The sequence below is a fragment of the Corvus cornix genome, chromosome 4, assembly GCF_000738735.6.
Source record: "Corvus cornix cornix isolate S_Up_H32 chromosome 4, ASM73873v5, whole genome shotgun sequence".
Lineage (NCBI taxonomy): Eukaryota > Metazoa > Chordata > Aves > Passeriformes > Corvidae > Corvus > Corvus cornix.
This window is the reverse complement of record NC_046334.1, coordinates 30,522,243-30,540,016: the sequence shown is the minus strand read 5'-3', so window position 1 is coordinate 30,540,016 and position 17,774 is coordinate 30,522,243. Positions and strand designations below refer to the sequence as shown.

The 17,774-nt window shown below is 41.9% G+C and overlaps 1 protein-coding gene and 1 long non-coding RNA gene across 4 annotated transcripts in view; one reads left to right on the top strand and one right to left on the bottom strand.

Annotated features, from left to right (window-relative positions):
* NPNT (nephronectin) overlaps positions 1-7,133 on the top strand; it is a 48,630-nt gene extending 41,497 nt beyond the window's left edge. For all 3 annotated transcript variants that reach the window (XM_039551108.1, XM_039551106.1, XM_039551107.1), the window contains 2 exons: positions 3,432-3,688; positions 5,216-7,133. In XM_039551108.1, the coding sequence (XP_039407042.1) occupies positions 3,432-3,688; positions 5,216-5,311 (353 nt within the window). In that variant the 3' untranslated portion in view covers positions 5,312-7,133. The remainder of the gene's footprint in view (positions 1-3,431; positions 3,689-5,215) is intronic.
* Positions 2-14,768, bottom strand: LOC109146318. The gene is made up of 3 exons (XR_002048279.3): positions 10,220-14,768; positions 7,785-7,993; positions 2-1,234 (listed from the first exon to the last, which is right to left on the bottom strand). It is a non-coding gene; the product is annotated as an uncharacterized LOC109146318 (long non-coding RNA).
* Positions 14,769-17,774: the final 3,006 nt, after the last annotated feature.

The window sequence follows — 17,774 nt, the reverse complement described above, 5'->3', positions numbered from 1 at the left end:
TCTGTGTAGAGTCACATCCTGCAGTTGAAGAATCACCCAGGCTTGAGGCTGATGACAGTTTGTGCTTCAGGACAAATTACACAGCTGCTGTTCCCTTTAGTTCTGGGATATATTTCACACCCACACCTCTTCTGTATATAAAAAGCAAAATTGAGGATTCCCAATGTGAAAGAGCAATTGAAAATTTACACTTTTACCATGGCTGGCATCTTTAAAATAGGAATGTCTCTGAAGAAGTAGTAAATATAGTCAGCAAAAGTTCGCCTTAAAAGAATCTGGGGGAAAAAAGTGGACTAGAGAACAGCTTTTATTTATGGTGAAACAAAGCTTATTTTTCAAACAACCATGTAAACATAATTAGTTCCCTATCACTAGCAAAATTATAGAAAGTATTGGACATAGTCTTTGTTTTGCTGCCAGATATAATGTTCTAGTTTAACCTCTCAGATTGCTATAGGTTGGAGTAGAATTCAATAAAATCAATCTGTATATAGGAAAAAAGTAACTGGAAGTAAAATGTTCAAACACAGAAGCTTCTGAAAATGGGATTTTTTGGGATGGTAAAAAGTGACACTACACCAAACATTAGAGGGGAGTGTGTAGTAGCTGCTTGCAGCACAGGAGACTGGCATCAGCATTGGTGGTCAGCAGCAGCCCTGCCCTCTGGCCCACCTCTGCTGTCCCAGGAAGTGGGATGTATTTTGTATATTGATTTTGGTGTGGCACAGAGAGGTTGCTGTCCTTTCCTGCCTACCCTTCCCCCAGCAGTGCCTGCCCAGCAGTGCTGGGGATTAGACACACATCCCTGGCTCCCCGTAATGATGGGATTACTTCATCCCCAAGGAGCAGCCTTTGAAGTGCACAAAGCTCACATTATGTGAGGGATGGCAGCCTGCGGAAGGAAGCGCGCTCTCAGGCGGGACAATGGTACAGGTTAAGATGAGGGAGGGCGAGGGCATTTTCCTCGTGCACTACCCTGTCACATCTGTCTGGCCTTATGCTGCCACTGCTGGCACAGTCATTTGCCAGCGCAGCAGGTGACCTGGCACCTTTTCCAGGCTGTTTGGAAGTGCTGTCTTCACTGGCTGGGCAGGGCTTGCCCCACACAGGCTGCTCTAGTACTTCAGGAGCTCTTTGTGACACTTGAAAAGCCTTGGGAATGAGTGGGAGAGCAGAGCTCCTTCCTCCTGCAGATGAGAAAACAGGCAGCTGTCTCCTGCTTGCAGAGAGGCACCTAAAAAAAGAAAATATTACATGTAATTCATACCTTTTTTGAAACAGCAGATGTAAAAATCCATTTTTTCTAGGTCACTCAAAGCATATTCATTATCTGTACTCAAAAATTGTTGTTAATGCATACTAAGTTCCAGAACTATGATTTTTAACTGGCTCTTTTTTGTCAGACTTTTCCCCTGCATTGCTTCCCAGTAGTCAGGGACAAGCTCAGCTATTTATTTCCTCTGTATGTTCTGCTGCTGTTGACATAACCTGTTAAAACTAGTCCCTTGAAGTCACCCACCCACTCCCTCCTATCTGGAATACCTTGTTGCAAGGATTTATTTTCACAGCTTGTTCCTGACTGTTTGCTTTCACCTTGCAAAGTTTGCTATTTTTTGGTTTATCAGAATCTGCATTTTGAAAGGTGCTGTGCTGAAGCATTATAAACTTATCTTGCATGCAGAAAATGCTGATTTGAGGGGACCTTTTCCTCCAGGGGCTTGCCTACAGATATATTTGCTTTGTGCTTACCTAAATCTGTTTCCTATTGATTGGATTCAGCCACAGTAACTATCTGAAAACGATGCACTTAATAAGTCAGTACTTTCATAGTGGTATAATTGTATCTTCAGCAAACAGGTACAGTTATTTAAACAGTATTGTGCTTTTTTTAGCAATTAGCGACCTTGCTGCAAAAGCAATGCATTAAAAAAAAAAGAAAACTCCCTGAGAAGATACCCACCAAAAGGCTTTAACAGATCCTTGGGCAAATGGATCCCCCTTCATGGCTAAATGCTGATCTAGGGGCCCAGACAGCAGCATACTACTTTGCTTTGTTAAGTCTTAGGGAGAGCAAAGAGCTTACAAACTTATGTAGAAGTAGTGAATTGGAGACAAGGTTGTCTTTCCTTCTGAGTGTGTGACAAGCCCTGGTACATTGTCATTAAATCTTACAGCTTTTGAGGGAAATCATTGTGACTTTCAAAGAGAAGCTTTCCAAAAACAATGCTCTGGTTGAGAAGTAGCAGGGACATAATTAAAAAATATTTTTCTATCCTATTTAACCGTGTATGTCAACAATATTACAAACCCCCAATATTTCTGCATCTTCAGTTTTAACTGAGGAGACTAAAAATGCCACCTTTCTTAATGAATTTAAGGTAAAAGTGGAATTTTTTTATTTTAAAAAACCTCCTAAAATCTGATTTCATAAAGAAAAAATATTCTGAAATTCAGTGTAAGATAAGTTTTTTGGGGTTTTTTTGAACCTTTTTCCCTTTGGTCATTTCAGATTTTAAAGGTTTTACCCACCTTGCAAAAGTTTTCATTAAAAGTACAAACATTGCACATACAGGTCTGGATTTTCTCCAAGATGTGAAATCTCGTTTAGTGTAGTTCTGAGTGTCAGTATGAAAGGTGCCTTTTTTCTTTCTAGGTTGTATGGATGTTGCCATTCCCGAAATCCTCAGCTTCTCATGTTCTAAGTGTTTTCTGGAAGGCACCTTTACTTCATACATGATAAGAGCTAATAATAGGGTTTTGAATTGAGTATGTATGTTCACTGCCAACTTCCTACTGTTAGGCTTCAGGGTTAACAGCCATGTGGAAATCATTACTGCTGCTTGCTTTATCTATCTAATCCAGATTAAGAGTTTAAATTACGGTTAAATGAAAGAGGCTGTCGGGGTTGCAAATGGATATGCATTGAGACTTAACCTGTTAACACAGTTCCCAAAGGAAAGGAAAGGGACAGAGCCATAGCTCAATTACATGATAGCATTTATTCTGGTCTTCTCCTTTATCTGTCCAACAGCAAAACATTGCAGCTTGAAAGGTGCGTAAATTTGCACAGTGGCTTTAATATCACTGTGGGTTTAAAATCATGCAGTCACCAAGAGGTTGTCAGAAATTACAGAATACATGAGGTTTCAGTTTTTGAGAGGTATTGTTTGCTTTGTCAAAAAGAAATTAGATGGGCAACACCTAACCTGGTATTAACGTATAGAGAAGAGCAGCACTGTAGATCTTACCCTGTAGGAGGCAGATGCACCAGTTTTGTTTATATATGCCTTATTTAACACTCACTGAACCTTGTGGACCCCTTTATTATTTTTTTTAATAAATTTTCATGCATTTGGTCCTGCAACCTAGTAGCATTAAGAAAAACCAAACAAAACCTAACTGCTAAAAACTAACTGCTTTTTCCACTGCAGGGGGACAGTATCTTACCATCTCCGATCCCAAGGGCAAAGAAGGAAGAGTAGCACATCTTATCCTGCCCTTGGGTCACATGGCTCAGGCTGGAGACTTGTGCCTGTCCTTTAGGCATAAAGTGCCTGGGCTGCATTCTGGTGCCCTCCAAGTCTTTGTGAGGAAAAATGGTGCTCATGGCCCAGCTGTCTGGGGAAGAAATGGTGGCCACGGCTGGAGACAGACACACATAACTTTACGGGGACTGGGCATCAGGAGTGTAAGTACTGATGCTCATGTTGCTTTTTGGGTTTTTGCATGAAAAGCTGAAGACAGTTAAATGGTGCAGCACTGCAGTGTTCATCTTCTGGGTTCAGTTTCAGTCTGTTTTACTACTTTAATCTCTGCCAATGGAATCACAATACAGATGAGAGTCATTGTGCCTTTTTTTCCAATTAGTTTTATGCACAGAAAAGAGAAAGAAATCCCAGCTACAGCAATAGATTCAGGCTACTGTGTCATTTCCTGAGCTACCTGGTACAGCCTATTTTAAGGGAATCATCACACAGGAAAGAACAGCCTTGTGGACAGAGGCATACTCCATAGAGATTTCAAAAAAAGCCTGTATCAAGAGTCCTCATGAATAATGCTTTGAATAATACAGTGCCATGAAATAGGAATAATCATCCCCTGTGGATTAGTAACTGGCTCAACCAGGGCAAAGATACTGAAAATAAGTAATTTTTCGTAAGGTAGGGAGATTACACGTGCAGTCAATTGTGGTTTTATGCCCTTTAGCATCCCTGCAGCTGATCAGGCCAAGGAGGTAAATGATGACCTAAAAATACCTACAACACAGAGTGGTTTAATGCAATCAAAAGAAGCTTCCCGAAGTGCCATGGAGAATCTTTTAACACTTGGAAATCTTAGAAACATTGTGTGATTAACTGGTATCAAAAGCTCAGTGTTATTCTTCAACCTCTGAAGGTAGTTTCTATTTCAGATCTGAAGAAGTGCCTTGGGTACTTCAGGGCCTGTTTTACTCTGACTTAAATATCAGGTACTCTGATGTGAAAACACATCAATGTTCATGGTGAGATCAGGCTACAAGACACACACAGTATCTATTTCTAAAACAATTATTAAGGCTGTAGGTACTGCAGATAATTTTCTGGAAACTTTACCTCAGGAACAGTAGCAAAGACACCTGCCTTTGTTAGCTGTAAATGAATGTCAGTCTGAGAAGGTGGACATTTGTAACAGGTGAACAATATATTTGCTATATTCTTTTTTCCCCCCCCCCCCAAATTTATCACTTCGGGCAGTCCTTGTGTCTGTCTCAGTAAGTGTTGAATCACTCATGTCTTGTCTGGTAGACAAGATCTCAGACATGACCAGCAAAAAGTTCCTTTTCTCACAGTTCCCGTGCCTCTCCTGACCCCCTGGCAGTAGCTGTCAGCATGACCTGCCATCCATTGGACCACAGACAGGAGCTGCCTCACGGCACACTTGAGTTTGGGATCTTTTGCAGCCAGCATGGGCAGCCAGGACTGCTGACCTGAACCACTGTGACACTTATCCAAAGATTGGGGAGCAAAGGAAGACTCCTAAGTAAGCAGGGAAGAAATGTGGACGTTTTAGTTTCTAGCTAATTAAAACCCAAAAGCAACCAAACAGTAGTGATTTTGGAGGGGCCTACTGGAAACCTGAGGAGAATCCAGAATCCTTCATCACACTTTTTAATGAATTATCTCTATTTTTTTTTTTTTTTTATCCTCCACTTAAATTGTTCTATTTCTCTTCCTAGATAATTTTCAGAGGTGAGAAAGGGAAAGGAAGAACTGGAGATATTGGACTAGATGATGTGGTCTTGAGGAGAGGACGCTGTTCTGAAGAGCATTAGCCAAGACAATGGACCAGCAATCATCTCCTCTTGCCCTTCTCATGCAATTCTGCCAAACTTTGAAACAGAACTGCATGGAAAAGAAGAAAAAAGTGGGAGAGCAACAACTTCTTAGTGGTCTGCTAAGTGCAATCTCATGGAAATTTCACTTAAATACATGGAGAGCACCTCCCAGGATTGAGAAAATCCAAGCTCCGGCTGGTTCTTTCTATTAATCCTTACCCCTAAATCATATTTTGTATGTAATAACTTTTTCCCCTGTTAGGGCTCGTGAGTGCTCACAGAAAGAGCACTTGTGAAAAAGGGAGAATTGATCACAAATGGTGGCAAAAGAAAGCTCCATCTCAAAGTTTCAGTGTTAACTGATAGTCATTATCTTCCCTTAGTGCTACTCTTTCATTGATTAATTTGTGTGAGTCACATTGGATTAGTGAAAGCCTGGACCTGAACTTTGGCTTACTGCCACTGACCTTTGGAAGAAGGGTTTGTCATATATGAAATAGCATTTATTTTGCTGTTGCATCTGTATTAACCAAAACCAGTTATAGAGAGTAGGCATTGCATCCTGTAATATTGCTTGTGCTCTGTTTTGTGTATATGTGTATGGTTAACATATTTATGTTTTTAGTATTTACAGACTGTAGTTGCAGGGTAATTGGCAGCTGTACTTTCTTTTTGTACGAGACAGGCATTCAGCATCTTCTTCAATGCTGCTGGTCATGCCAAGTTACCAAAGTCAGTTAATGGTGCTCACTGAAAAATGCTGGTGCCATTTTTCGTGTTGTAATGTCCTGAAGGCAAAAGACCAAGCACTTCCCTGCTGTAAACTGGCCTCTGAAAATGCTGTACAAGTTTGCATCGAGCTCACAAGCACACCCTAAAGGGCTCTCAGTCCTGCAAGAAGCTCCTGGTTCAGCTGAAGACTGAGCAGCCAGGAAAAGATGAACTCGGATCTTGTAAGGCTGAGCCTGTTGACACTGCCAGGGATGATCCCTTCCCACAGGTGCCACAAGTCTCCGCATAAGGGAAAAGGGCAGCTGCATTAACACTGTACAAACAATTCAGACCGTGAAATGCCTCGAGTGATCTTTGCCAAATGTCCATACTCCACCCAACCTTCTGTATAGAATAAGCATTTTATTCTTTAGAACTAGAACAACTATTAGGTCTAGTGGGAACTAAGGATTTATCAAAACTTTGGACTAATTTTATAGCTATGTATCATGCATGTGCTGTGCAGTTTCCCAGGGAATTCTTCTGTTTGGTGTGGAATTTTTTAAGTGGGCTGTCACCACTGCTAGCAATTCTAAAATTGATAAAGTAACTATAACATGTTAAGAAAATGACAAAAGATTGGTAAAATGTTGTTAGTGGTGCAGCCTTAAAGCTTCAAAATACATGTGTAGAAGATCTCAGTACAGTGTAAAATAAATGTCAGCTGCATAGCATGTTCAGTCTTGTACAAAGCTCACAGACACAGAATTGCAAGACCAGTAGAGGTCATATTCCAAATCCCAGTTTCTGACAAAGTACCAGTCTGAGAATACTTTTCCCATTTGTCCCCTAGGACGAAACAGCATGTGTAGAGCAGACGTGTATGTGACCAAACAGAGTCTCCTGCAAAACTGTATCAGCAAACATTTTGAAAAGGAAAAAAGCAACACATTTGTAAACATTAAATTTTAAACTATTTTGCTTCAAATATGATTATGATCTTTTTTTCTTATGTTACTTTGTGATGTGTCAGAAATATCTGTGAATAGTTGAAAACCTTGTCCTTATTTTAAAGTAATCAGTAAAAGAGACTGTTACTTGCTACTAATTGGGCATCTTGTTTTCATTTCTAGATTGAGAGTCTCATTTTCATTGCAGTGAAATGAAACAAAAGATGACAATCCCAGAGTGAAATAGCTCTTATTACCAGATTTAAAAATCAAAATACATTTCACTATCATATGAAGAGAGCACTGTACCTATTATTCAGAAGGAAGAATGACAACTTTCAACCTAACTTTAAGAGAAGTATCACAGGTAATTTAAGAGCTTCTGCAATATAAAATGGACATTTTACAAGAAAGAGCAGCTACCATAGTTCCTCACTTTGATTCAACCTGCACAAACTGCTGTTAGATGCCAAGGAACATAAGATAAACACATTTTAGTCTGGTTCATCATATTACTACACCTTTCTGAGTTTAAGATTCCCTGGTTAGAGGAGAAACCTATGCAAGACTGTCAAGAGCTTTTTGGCCATTTTTACAAGCAGTCCCTAGAACTCTGAATTAATTCAGAAGGTAGACAGAAATAAGTACTCAGGTGACAGGGGGAGGATTCAGGTTTCTGTTTTATCAGTGCATTTCATTGCTATAGTCAAACATGGACTTGTAAAGCCTTGTGACAGCTGCAGTCTCAGCAGACACCGAGGCAGTGTTTTTGAGCTCTGGGGGAGCTGCTGTGGCTCTAAGTCACTCACCTCCACACCTGGCTGCGCTGTGACTGTGCTGCCTTCTCTCCATCTTTTGAATAGACGAGGTCACTCAGGGGTTCTGTTGTGAGGATCCTTCTCCAGCTCTTTCTGTACAGGCTCTTTTCAGGCAGCTCCCTCCGGCCACACACCTCAGCCAGGACTGCTCTTTCCAGATGAACCTCAAAAAAGGGATGAAAATACGGCCTGAGGTCTTCCTATGAAGTAGATTATAGTTTTGGGTTTAGTAAGTAGGTAGTAGAAATTCCTGCTTAGATACTTAAGCAAGCAGAAGAAATTACACTAACTTAACATGAAAATATTTATCAAATGTTTAACCTCTTGCCAGTTTATAATTGAATGTCTTTTCATAGACATGTTCAACTCTTTTCCCCAAAGAGATTGAAAATAAGATTCTTCATAAATGACAGTTACTGGGACCAGTGGCAGTGTGCACTTACGCATTTGCTGACATCAAAATCAGCACAAGGGAAGGGACCAAGACAAGATTTTTGGTTTCAGATTCCATTTTATACAGTCCCCTCACCTCTCATCAGATCCATGTCACTAAATCAGTAGTGAGTGCTTTTAGTGAAGCTCATTCATTCTGGAGAACAGCTTCTCTCGGTTCCCTTCAATAAATTAAATTATCTGAGACTTGGAGGTCAAAACTTTGGTTTTACTGCAGTTGGAGATGACAATAGCCACGCTAATAAGACTCAGTCATGAGAAGACAACCCTGAACAGAAGAACATTTATGACAGCAGCCTCCATCATCCTGCTCTGTTCTGCTGGAGAAAAGCTGCCACAGTAGCAGCTCTCTCCAACCCATGGCCCAATGGTCTCTATATGCACCCCAATAGAAGTTATTTCTCCTTGCAAATGAGACACAGTAGTTATCAGAAAAGATAACTTGATCCAAAGTCTCTTGATTTTAGCAATGCATTGTGACACTCACCTTGAGACCTGTTCACTCTGCCTTTAAAAATTTGCAACAAGAAACTACAGCTGCCTTTAAAATTTTAATTGTGAATGTTACACATACAGAGTTATTAATTAGCAAGTAAGGTCCAATTAAATGCGATGCACATTTTTGGTTGTATAGATCTATCTCTCAGTGTTTTATGACTTCAGATTTTCCACATCAATTAAAAACAAGAAAAGAATTTGAGCAATGCCTTGGTGTAAACCTGCAAGAAAGAATTTTAGAAAGAAATGCAAAACATTTTAGTGGTAGGCTTCAGAAGTGATTTGAAAGATCACTGCATTAACTTTCAAAGCTTGAGGAGATTCCCTTCTCAGACCTCACCTACTGCATCAAACAGACCTAGAGATACATGAGGAAATGCATTTGGAATCTCTGTAATGCTCCATTTGTTTAAAATGCCAACAGACCAAAGACCATCAGGAACCACAAAGACAAGTCTTCAGCAGTACAGACTGTGAAGCACCTCTAGATTTCAGAAACCAGCTCCATGTAAGTTTTCAGGATTGCAAGTCCAAAATGAATCAAATCATGTTCTAGTAGCTCTGCTCTTACCAATTCTGCTTGTGCACTGTTCCTTTGCTTTGAAACAAACCATCCTTTAGACAGTGTTTTACACTGGTTGCTTTGGGCCAAGATGGACTATTATTGGAAAAAAAACCAAACCAAACACATGGGTTATTTTTTATTTATCTTTCTTCTTAAAGTTGAAAAAACATCTTGGGTAACATTACTGAAATCAGGATAGTCAGATCAGGATTGATCCCGTTCACATCACTGGATGTGAATGCCCACTGGACTGATCACCTTAGGTTGCCTTTTTTCTCCTAAGAAATGTTTAATTTAATGGCAGAGAGCCAGACAGGACATCATGCTTACACATGCTTGATACATGTCAAAGGCATAGGTTTATTCCTCAGTTTCTCAATAACATGTCAAACAGCAGAGCAAGTTAGATCTGAACTTTCTGGATAGAACCAGAAACAATTCCTGGCTTTCCATCACGATTTTTCCTCAGTTTGCTTAAGAGATGTTAAGATTCAACCAATGTTTTCTTTAAGAAATATGTAAGCTCACTCTGTATGTATGGTCAGATTTTTGCCACTCTGCTGTTTCCCTGCAATCCAATTATTAAAGATCTCCCCAAGACTCCACTTTGGTCAAACCACTGCAGGTGTCTCAAAAATCACATGGAAAAGGGCCATCTCTACAGCATCTCTGTGCTCTGTGTGCCAGGGAACATTTGCATGATGGCTTATACAGAGTGTGTGCACATGATTATTGTGCACGACAGGCTGAGGCCTGTATTCAGTGTTTGAGCAAGGAAGCCAAGATCCATCTGGCACACAGGATAAGGATGCTCCTCTCTGTGACACAGCCAAATCCTGCTTTCCTCTCACCACGAGTTACTACAGCACTTCTCCCACGATTTTTTTAACTTAATACTTTGACTTTTTACCTTCTCTTCAGGCCAGGAATAGTCCTCTGTCACAGTTTTCTCCCAGGTTTTATCTTGTTATGCATTTCAACAGCCCATGTTCTCATTTCAGACTCTTACCCTGAATACTCTTGATATATTCATTTTGAGTTTGGCAAACACCTGGAAAGACAAAATACAGTGTGTACTCAGAGAATTATTTTACTGCATTTGTATACAACACCAGTGCTAAAATTTGAGATTGACACTCTCAAGGAATTTCAAGAAGACATCATCATTGTTTTGATACCACAGTGCCCCAGCAGAAACGGGACCACATCACCTCTACCCTTGCCTGTTGCCCTGCCCCCATTTTAGATCAAAAACTTGGAGAAATGGACTCAGCAGATTTTTTCCCCCTATCAGAACAGTGCAGGACAGAATTCCCTTACATGTGAAGCAGGATTACTGTGGCATGCATACACTCCTGTTCAGTACCAGTGTCTTTGAACTGCAAAGAACAGAAAAAAAAGCCTTGCAATGAAAACTGGCTTTGATCTCACAGCCCTGGGTTCAAGTCTAGCACAAAAGCAAGAGCTCCTCATCTGGGAGCTCATGCAATTGTGCCACATCAGCTGGTGATGACACCACCAGAATCCTCAGCAAAGACCATCCTCACATCCAGCACAATGTAAATACAGAACTAAACCCAAATAAGTACTGAGCAGTGCCAGTTATACTTTAAATTAGGAAAATAACTGTGAGACTGTCTAAGGCAAGAAATTTGATTAACAGGTTTCAGAGATGTGTCCAAGAGAGAGACACTTTGACTTCCGTCCCTCTGATGTTGAGTTGGCTCAAAGAATGTTGTCATCTTACCTCAGTTTCCTGGAACAGTTGGAGGACCAAAGTTGGAGCTCTTCAAAGTTTCCCTGTCCCAATGCCGAGTATTCTCTCTCAAATATGCACGATTCATGCATGTCTAGGGGATTCCTTTAGCCATTTGTATCTTGGAGTGAATACACAGGGTTTGAAGCCACTGGAACTGCTCACTAATAATAAACTCTATGGTGCACATCAATTTGCATAGGAGCCAGGAATCCTTATTGCATAGTTAAAGGGTCGTTAAACTGTGAGCAATTCAGTCACTCTCTTTTCCTATGCCACTGGTTCTATCCTGATTTTAAAGATATTATAGTTGGGTGAACTCTGTTACTGAAGGTTGCCTCTTAGAACTGAGTGATGTTTCGTTACTCACAAGGTACACCAGGCAGTTTTGTGGGGTGTTAGGAGACCTCAGCATTCTAGCAGCTCATCTCTGTATTAGCAAACAGCCCTGGCACGCTCACTACAAAATTCACTGTGAACTGCTCTGCCAGCTTTTATTGGAGTAATTTGCTTGCCAAATAAAGATACGTGACTGGGACTTGAAAAAAAATATTGCAGTAATATGAAAAATAGGCAGAGAAAATACCTGGTACATCAAGGAATGTCTTCGTCACCATGTGGCCAGCCCACAGCATCTCACACAAGTTCTTTATAACCCTGTTCTTCATCTTTTATTCAGCCATCCCCTCCCAGGGTACCACTTAGTGCAAAGAGTGTGTTTGGGATTGCAGCAAACACCAATGATGACTACCCCTCTCTGGCTGGCTGTGACCAGGTGGTCTGTAAAGCGTGGAACTCTCTTCATGTTTCTCCCAGGTTTTGCCAGAGGTATCAGCTGGGATACTAAGAAGACATTGGGCAAATCCAAACTTTCATGTGCCCTAATGAAGATAAGGACCTTTTCCTTCCCTGATGTGGAAGTCTGCTTCCTCCCTAAAGAGAGACCCTCACTAGAGGAGACCCATTCCGTAACCACCCTCTGCACTTGCTGCTCCGACTGAAATCCTGTGTTCTGCCACTGGGTCCGAGTCTGCAGGTAACAAACCACACAAACTCCCCAAATAGGGCAATATCCTGAGCATGCAGCAGACAGATTGGAGCTATGACACTTTAAGAAGCAGCTACGCATGAAACTACAGGAGGCACAAATGGGGCATGCAAGAAATCCTGCAACTGCACTCAGCAGTACACAAGTGCAAAAGAACTGGACTCCATTTCTGGCCTGAACTGACAATGACTTGTGAGTTTTCCAACAGCCAGTCTGCCTGGAACAGCCTAGGAATACAGCATCTCCAAACCACACTGCCAACAGCAGAGGCTGCCAACAGCAACTACAAGGTAATCCTGCAGCACGCAAAATATTGTGTGAGAGGGATTTTCAAACCTTGCTATTTAAAATATCCTTGGAATGATGGCTCTGTCCTGACACTCAATACAGACAACCCCTGCTTCATGTTTCAGTGGCAACAACTCCCTTTGGGGAAGAGAAACATCTTGCACTCATAAGGGAACTGCACAGAGCTGCAGCAGAACAGGCACAGGCTGCTCCAATGGTCTCAAGCCTTTCCCACCAGCCTTTCAGGTGAGGGGTCAGGCTGTTTGTGAGCTCCCTGAACACATTCAAGGGGCGAGTAGAAATTTTCTCTGTGCGCCTCTCCACACCCATATTACTTTCTTACTGCTGTAAGAAAGGTGAGTAAACTCATCAATGTGACAGATAAGAAAGGAGAGCAAACGCTTACATCGTGCACCCAGAGTAGGTAAGTGCCATTCACTTGAACTCACAAATTCTCCTGCCACACACTGTTGTCTTGACACACAGCCACAGACACCCAGGTCGACCAGCCTAACCTGCAACAGCAGCTGGTTCAAAGCAGTAACACAGTTAAAAGCTTCCATTATCCAGCATTATCAAAGGGGAGAAGCTTTATTAACAGGTCTTTGACTTCCAGAAGCCTGGACTTTTTTCACTCAGCCCCTTTCCACCACCACAGTCAGGCAAGACACTATGGACCCAGCTGCCACTGGCTTCTGGGGTGCAAGATTGGGCCAGTCATTCATACCATACAAAATGCTGTGCTTCAGATTAAAATGCTGCTCAAAGAAATGCATCTGACATTCTCTCCTGAAGAAACTGCTGGACAGGGCATCTTGAAGCTAAGAAACCCAAAACACGTTACAAAGGAATTTGGGCAGCTGTGAGACAAGCAACTGCATCAGGCACTGATGAATTCACCATGCTCCCTGAGCTATTTGTATGTGATTTATCTCAGTTTCTAGTTAATTTTTAACAGGCCCCTGTCCCTTGCCAAGCATTTGGCAAACTCACTGCATGTGCTCCAGAAACAAACATCTAAGCAGCAGTTCAAAGAGGATGCTGTAAATGGAGTTTTTACTCAAAGTAAGAAGCATTGCTTAAAATCCTATTTCTCCTGTATCTGAAAATGAACAAACTCTTTTGCCCACATCAAAGAATTGAAATGCAACTTCCCTGCCTTCTCCATCACATTTTAATGTGAACCACAGCTGCTTTTCTTCCTACCTAGGTACAAGGTGTCATTCCTATCTCGTATGCAGACCTCTCTAAGGGCTCCAGAGTAGATCCTTCAATTAAACAAAGCTATCAACATTCAAAGTCTTTTACAGGGTGTGTTTGCACCAACACAAACCAGGGCAGCATGAGGACAAGACAAAGGGAGCAGCCTCACATTTCAGGACACTACTATTTTGCTGCAGGTCGTCCAGTCTAGCCCACAGTGACATCAACCTGTCAAAAGCTCTCCAGAGCCCCCAGCAATTGGATAAACACTACATTTGAAATACTGGAACTCTCACCTGTAAAATGCAAACCCTCAAGATGCCTCCTCTAGTTCCAGTCATTTGAATCCTTTGGGCTGGTGGAGAGGTGGTGCTGCTCGCTACCAGCCCCGGCTGAGGGCTCTGACTCCAGGCAGGACCCAATCCTGCCACTACTGCCCTGGCTTCAGTGCAGGCTGGAGCCCCCAAGTGTGAACAGATTCAAACCAAATCTCTAAAATCAGACTGGAAGAATTCCCACTTGCCTCTGAGCCTTCTGAGTTGGGCAGTCCAAGAAGCACAACCACCTGAATTTACACAGCCCATCAGGCCTGCACTACCCACACCACAGTGCCAGGGCAGCCCAGGAGCTGGGATGCTGAGGGTACACTGGACTGACAGCAGGTGAGTGGGCACTGGTGTTACTCCTAAGCATGACCAAGTCTTTGATTAAGCAGCAAGCAGCCAAGGCTGTGAACTCAGAGGTGGAGTGTTTCTTTATCTTGCCCAAGGCAAGTGTGTGTATGTGTCCTTTGGAGTTGCATGTGCTCACCACAGCACACCATGTGGGGGTACAGCTCCCCATCTTCTGTACCTCTCATCCCCCTTCCTCCTCCTCATCCTCACAAAGCTTTCAGAGTTTCTCCAAATGCATTTTACCCTCCAGTTTGTTCCAAGAGCCCAACTTCTTTCTCTCTGTCTTCCAGCTCTCTGTTGCTGCTGTGATCTTGTGCTTTTCATGAAAAACAGGCTATCAAAGCCTTTCTCCTCAGCCGCATACTTCTAAGTTTAGGCCTCCCCATCTACCAGGAGCATTCAAGTGAGGTATCAAGCACTGCACCTGGCAGCGTTTTCCAGATCCTGCCTGAACAATAATAAAGTTTCTTTGCCTCAGGACTTGCTGAACCCAAACACTGTTTTCTCTGGCACGAGAGGCCAATTTACTCCTGGAGATAAATATTAAACAAACAGGAATTTTTTGACTTTAGGAACTAAGAAGCTAGAACATTTTCCTGCAGCCACAGTCACACCCCTTTGTGCTTGTAACACTGAGCTATTTTTAAAAATTCATTCCTGTGGTATTTTCCTAATAGCCATAAAGCAGCAGGCATTCTCTATAACACAATTTGCTATTATTACTCCTTCTATGCCTTCTATGACCTTCCAAATTCAGATAGATTAGCCAGCTGTCAAAAGGAAAAAAAATTATTCTCTTTGTAGCCTTTCCTCTATTGCTTGTTTTCCCCAGGCAGCGGCTCAGATCTGGCAGGAAACCAACTTAGTTCCTGCCCTAAGACTCCATCATATTTTGGAAAAGACCATGTCCTGAATGTTGCAACTTGGGGCTTCTGCATGCTAAAAAAAGCAAATAAAAACTTGTATCTTTTGCCAGTGCTTCAACAAACAAAAATAGTGAACCAACCCCAAGTGAAGAATTGTTGCCCATCCATACACTCTGAATACCCTAAAAAAATAAGATTAGTATTTGAAATTTGCCAAGGGGCACCAACATCAGCCATTTAACAATGATTTCAACAATCATACTGTTTTCTCCATCCAGGAGATGACAGGTAAAATGAGTTTGTGACCTAGCTAGTAATTTTTTAAAAAGCAGAGTCTATAGCAAATGATGATATAAGCCCATATCAGCATGAGGACCTCTTGTTAAAATAGCAGGCAGAGACACAGAGCACTTAGCTGTTCTCTCTCCTCTGCATTTGTTCTCTGATATAAAATACAAAACATTTTTTCTAAGGCCGTGCAAATATAAACAAAGATTAAAATTAGGACAAATATCTCCTTCTCCTGATTTCATCGTCTGAACCCTCAATTAAGCTCCTCAGTAAGCATCTATTTTCTATTCATACCCACAATTTATTTCTGCTTGCCCATGGTCCGTGCTGGGGGAGAGCACTCCCATGCAATCAACCTTTCACTCCCAGCTCTTGACCTCATTTCTTTTCCATCCTTTTACACGTTCCAGCCTTCTGACCATCTCCTAATGGTGAAATCAGCTTTTTGCTGCCTGAAGCAAGAGAAAAATGCAGTGGCAACATACCCTTAATGAAGAATGGATTGCCTCTTGCCATGTTCTCTACGTGCCAGAGCAAGTCTGTAGCCATGTGTCACCCTTGCCCCAACCTGCTCTGTTGCTGCTGCCCTCAGCAATGTTTGTGAGGCCACAAGATGTGGCAAGTTCTGGAGGAACCCCTCATGGCTCTGGTTTGCATCTCGTCACACTCCCCCTGCTCCTGCCAACACACCCTTAGACAAAAGCCTCTTTCAAGCCAAAACCCAACTTACTGACACACAATGAGTCCAGCAACTGCTAATGGCAGATTTTGAAATTTAAAAATTTTCCCCTGCATGTCAATGCTCTTTTTCTTCTACCTCAGTATCTCCACCTCTGTCTTAGGGAGGTGATGAGCACAAGATACTGCAAGATACTTGCAGGTCAGAGCTTCACCTGGCAGTACAGCCCACCCATGTCACCTTCCTCCTGGAGCTCACACTGCAGAGACAGCACCACTAAGCCAAGTGTTACTGCTCTGCTAGGAAAGTACAGTCACATCAACTCAGATCACAGCAAATTTTTAGATCAAACTGTGCTGGTTTTCATCATCTGATATTCTGGCCTATGAATTCCATCATCATTCATTTAGTCAGAAATTATATTCAATTCTCATGTACATCAGGATCAAAAAATTTACTTTGTTCCTTCCATGTCAAAGTTAAGTTAAAAAAAAAAGCTGGTGGGTTTCAGAGCTTCCTAAAGCTAAATGCTAATAATTGCTGGATGAGAAAACAGCAAACAAAAAGTTATCAACAACTTCTACCTAATTTCAGAGAGCAAACAGAATAAGGACTTCAAAAAAAAGAGCCAAATTCCACTAGAAAAAAAAGTAAGCATTTTTTCCTTCTAATCAATAGTTCTTGCAATAATTCCAGTGATTTATCTACATTTCTAGACTCTTTATTTGTTCTCACAGACACTGGAAATTAAAAAATAAAATCAACTTTCAACTCCTCTGAACAAGCTACAATGAAGTGCAATGGATAACAAGTTGAACATGCCTCTAGCAGGCAGCCAATTCCAACACTACGCATTTATTTATATAGGAGGAACAACACATATTTTTTATATACATATGAAAAAATATATACCCATTTATGCATCCAGGTAGCACATGTAAGAAGGGTCACTGGAGAAATATTGCCAAGGCTGGTCAGTGCTGGAAAACAGGACCTCCCAAACCCCTCCCTGGGGCTTTCTGGAGCAGCAGGCACCACCTAAGGAGGAAAGACCTCCCCTAGTGCCAGGTTTTCCCCATTTCACAGATGCAAATCCTCAGCAGTTTGTCAGGCTCTGCTTGTTATAACAAAAGCCTTCAGTGTCCTGACATTTAAAAAGGGTTCAAAGAAACATAACATGAGCTAGTTAAAAATACCATGTGGAGTGTGTACACACACCCACCCTGCACTAAGCCAAAAATCATGGAAAGCAAAGATTGTATGGCCTAATAACACGTCCTACCTATCCCCCCTCTCCTGCAGAGCTCCTCCAAAGGAGTATCTACTCTGTTGCCCTGCCTGGTGTGCTTTGAAAGCCCCAATGACCCCTTCTTCTCAGCAGGCAAAGAGCCTGTGCACACCCAGGCTGTGCCTGGCACAACAGGGCAGAGCCTGGCACCTCCAGGGGTACCTGATGTAAACAGATGATGGAGGGATCACGCTGCAGTACTTTTCCTGACCTTCAGCCAGAAGGTTTGTTTTACCTAGTTTGAAGCTCCTCCTCTTGGAGACCACCCAAAATGTCTTTGTACAGTTCAGGTTGTGTCTTAATCACGTGGCCAAACTTAAGCCCTGCGGCTCTTTTGATCTCTCATGGTTAATCAAACTTCTCGGTCACTTT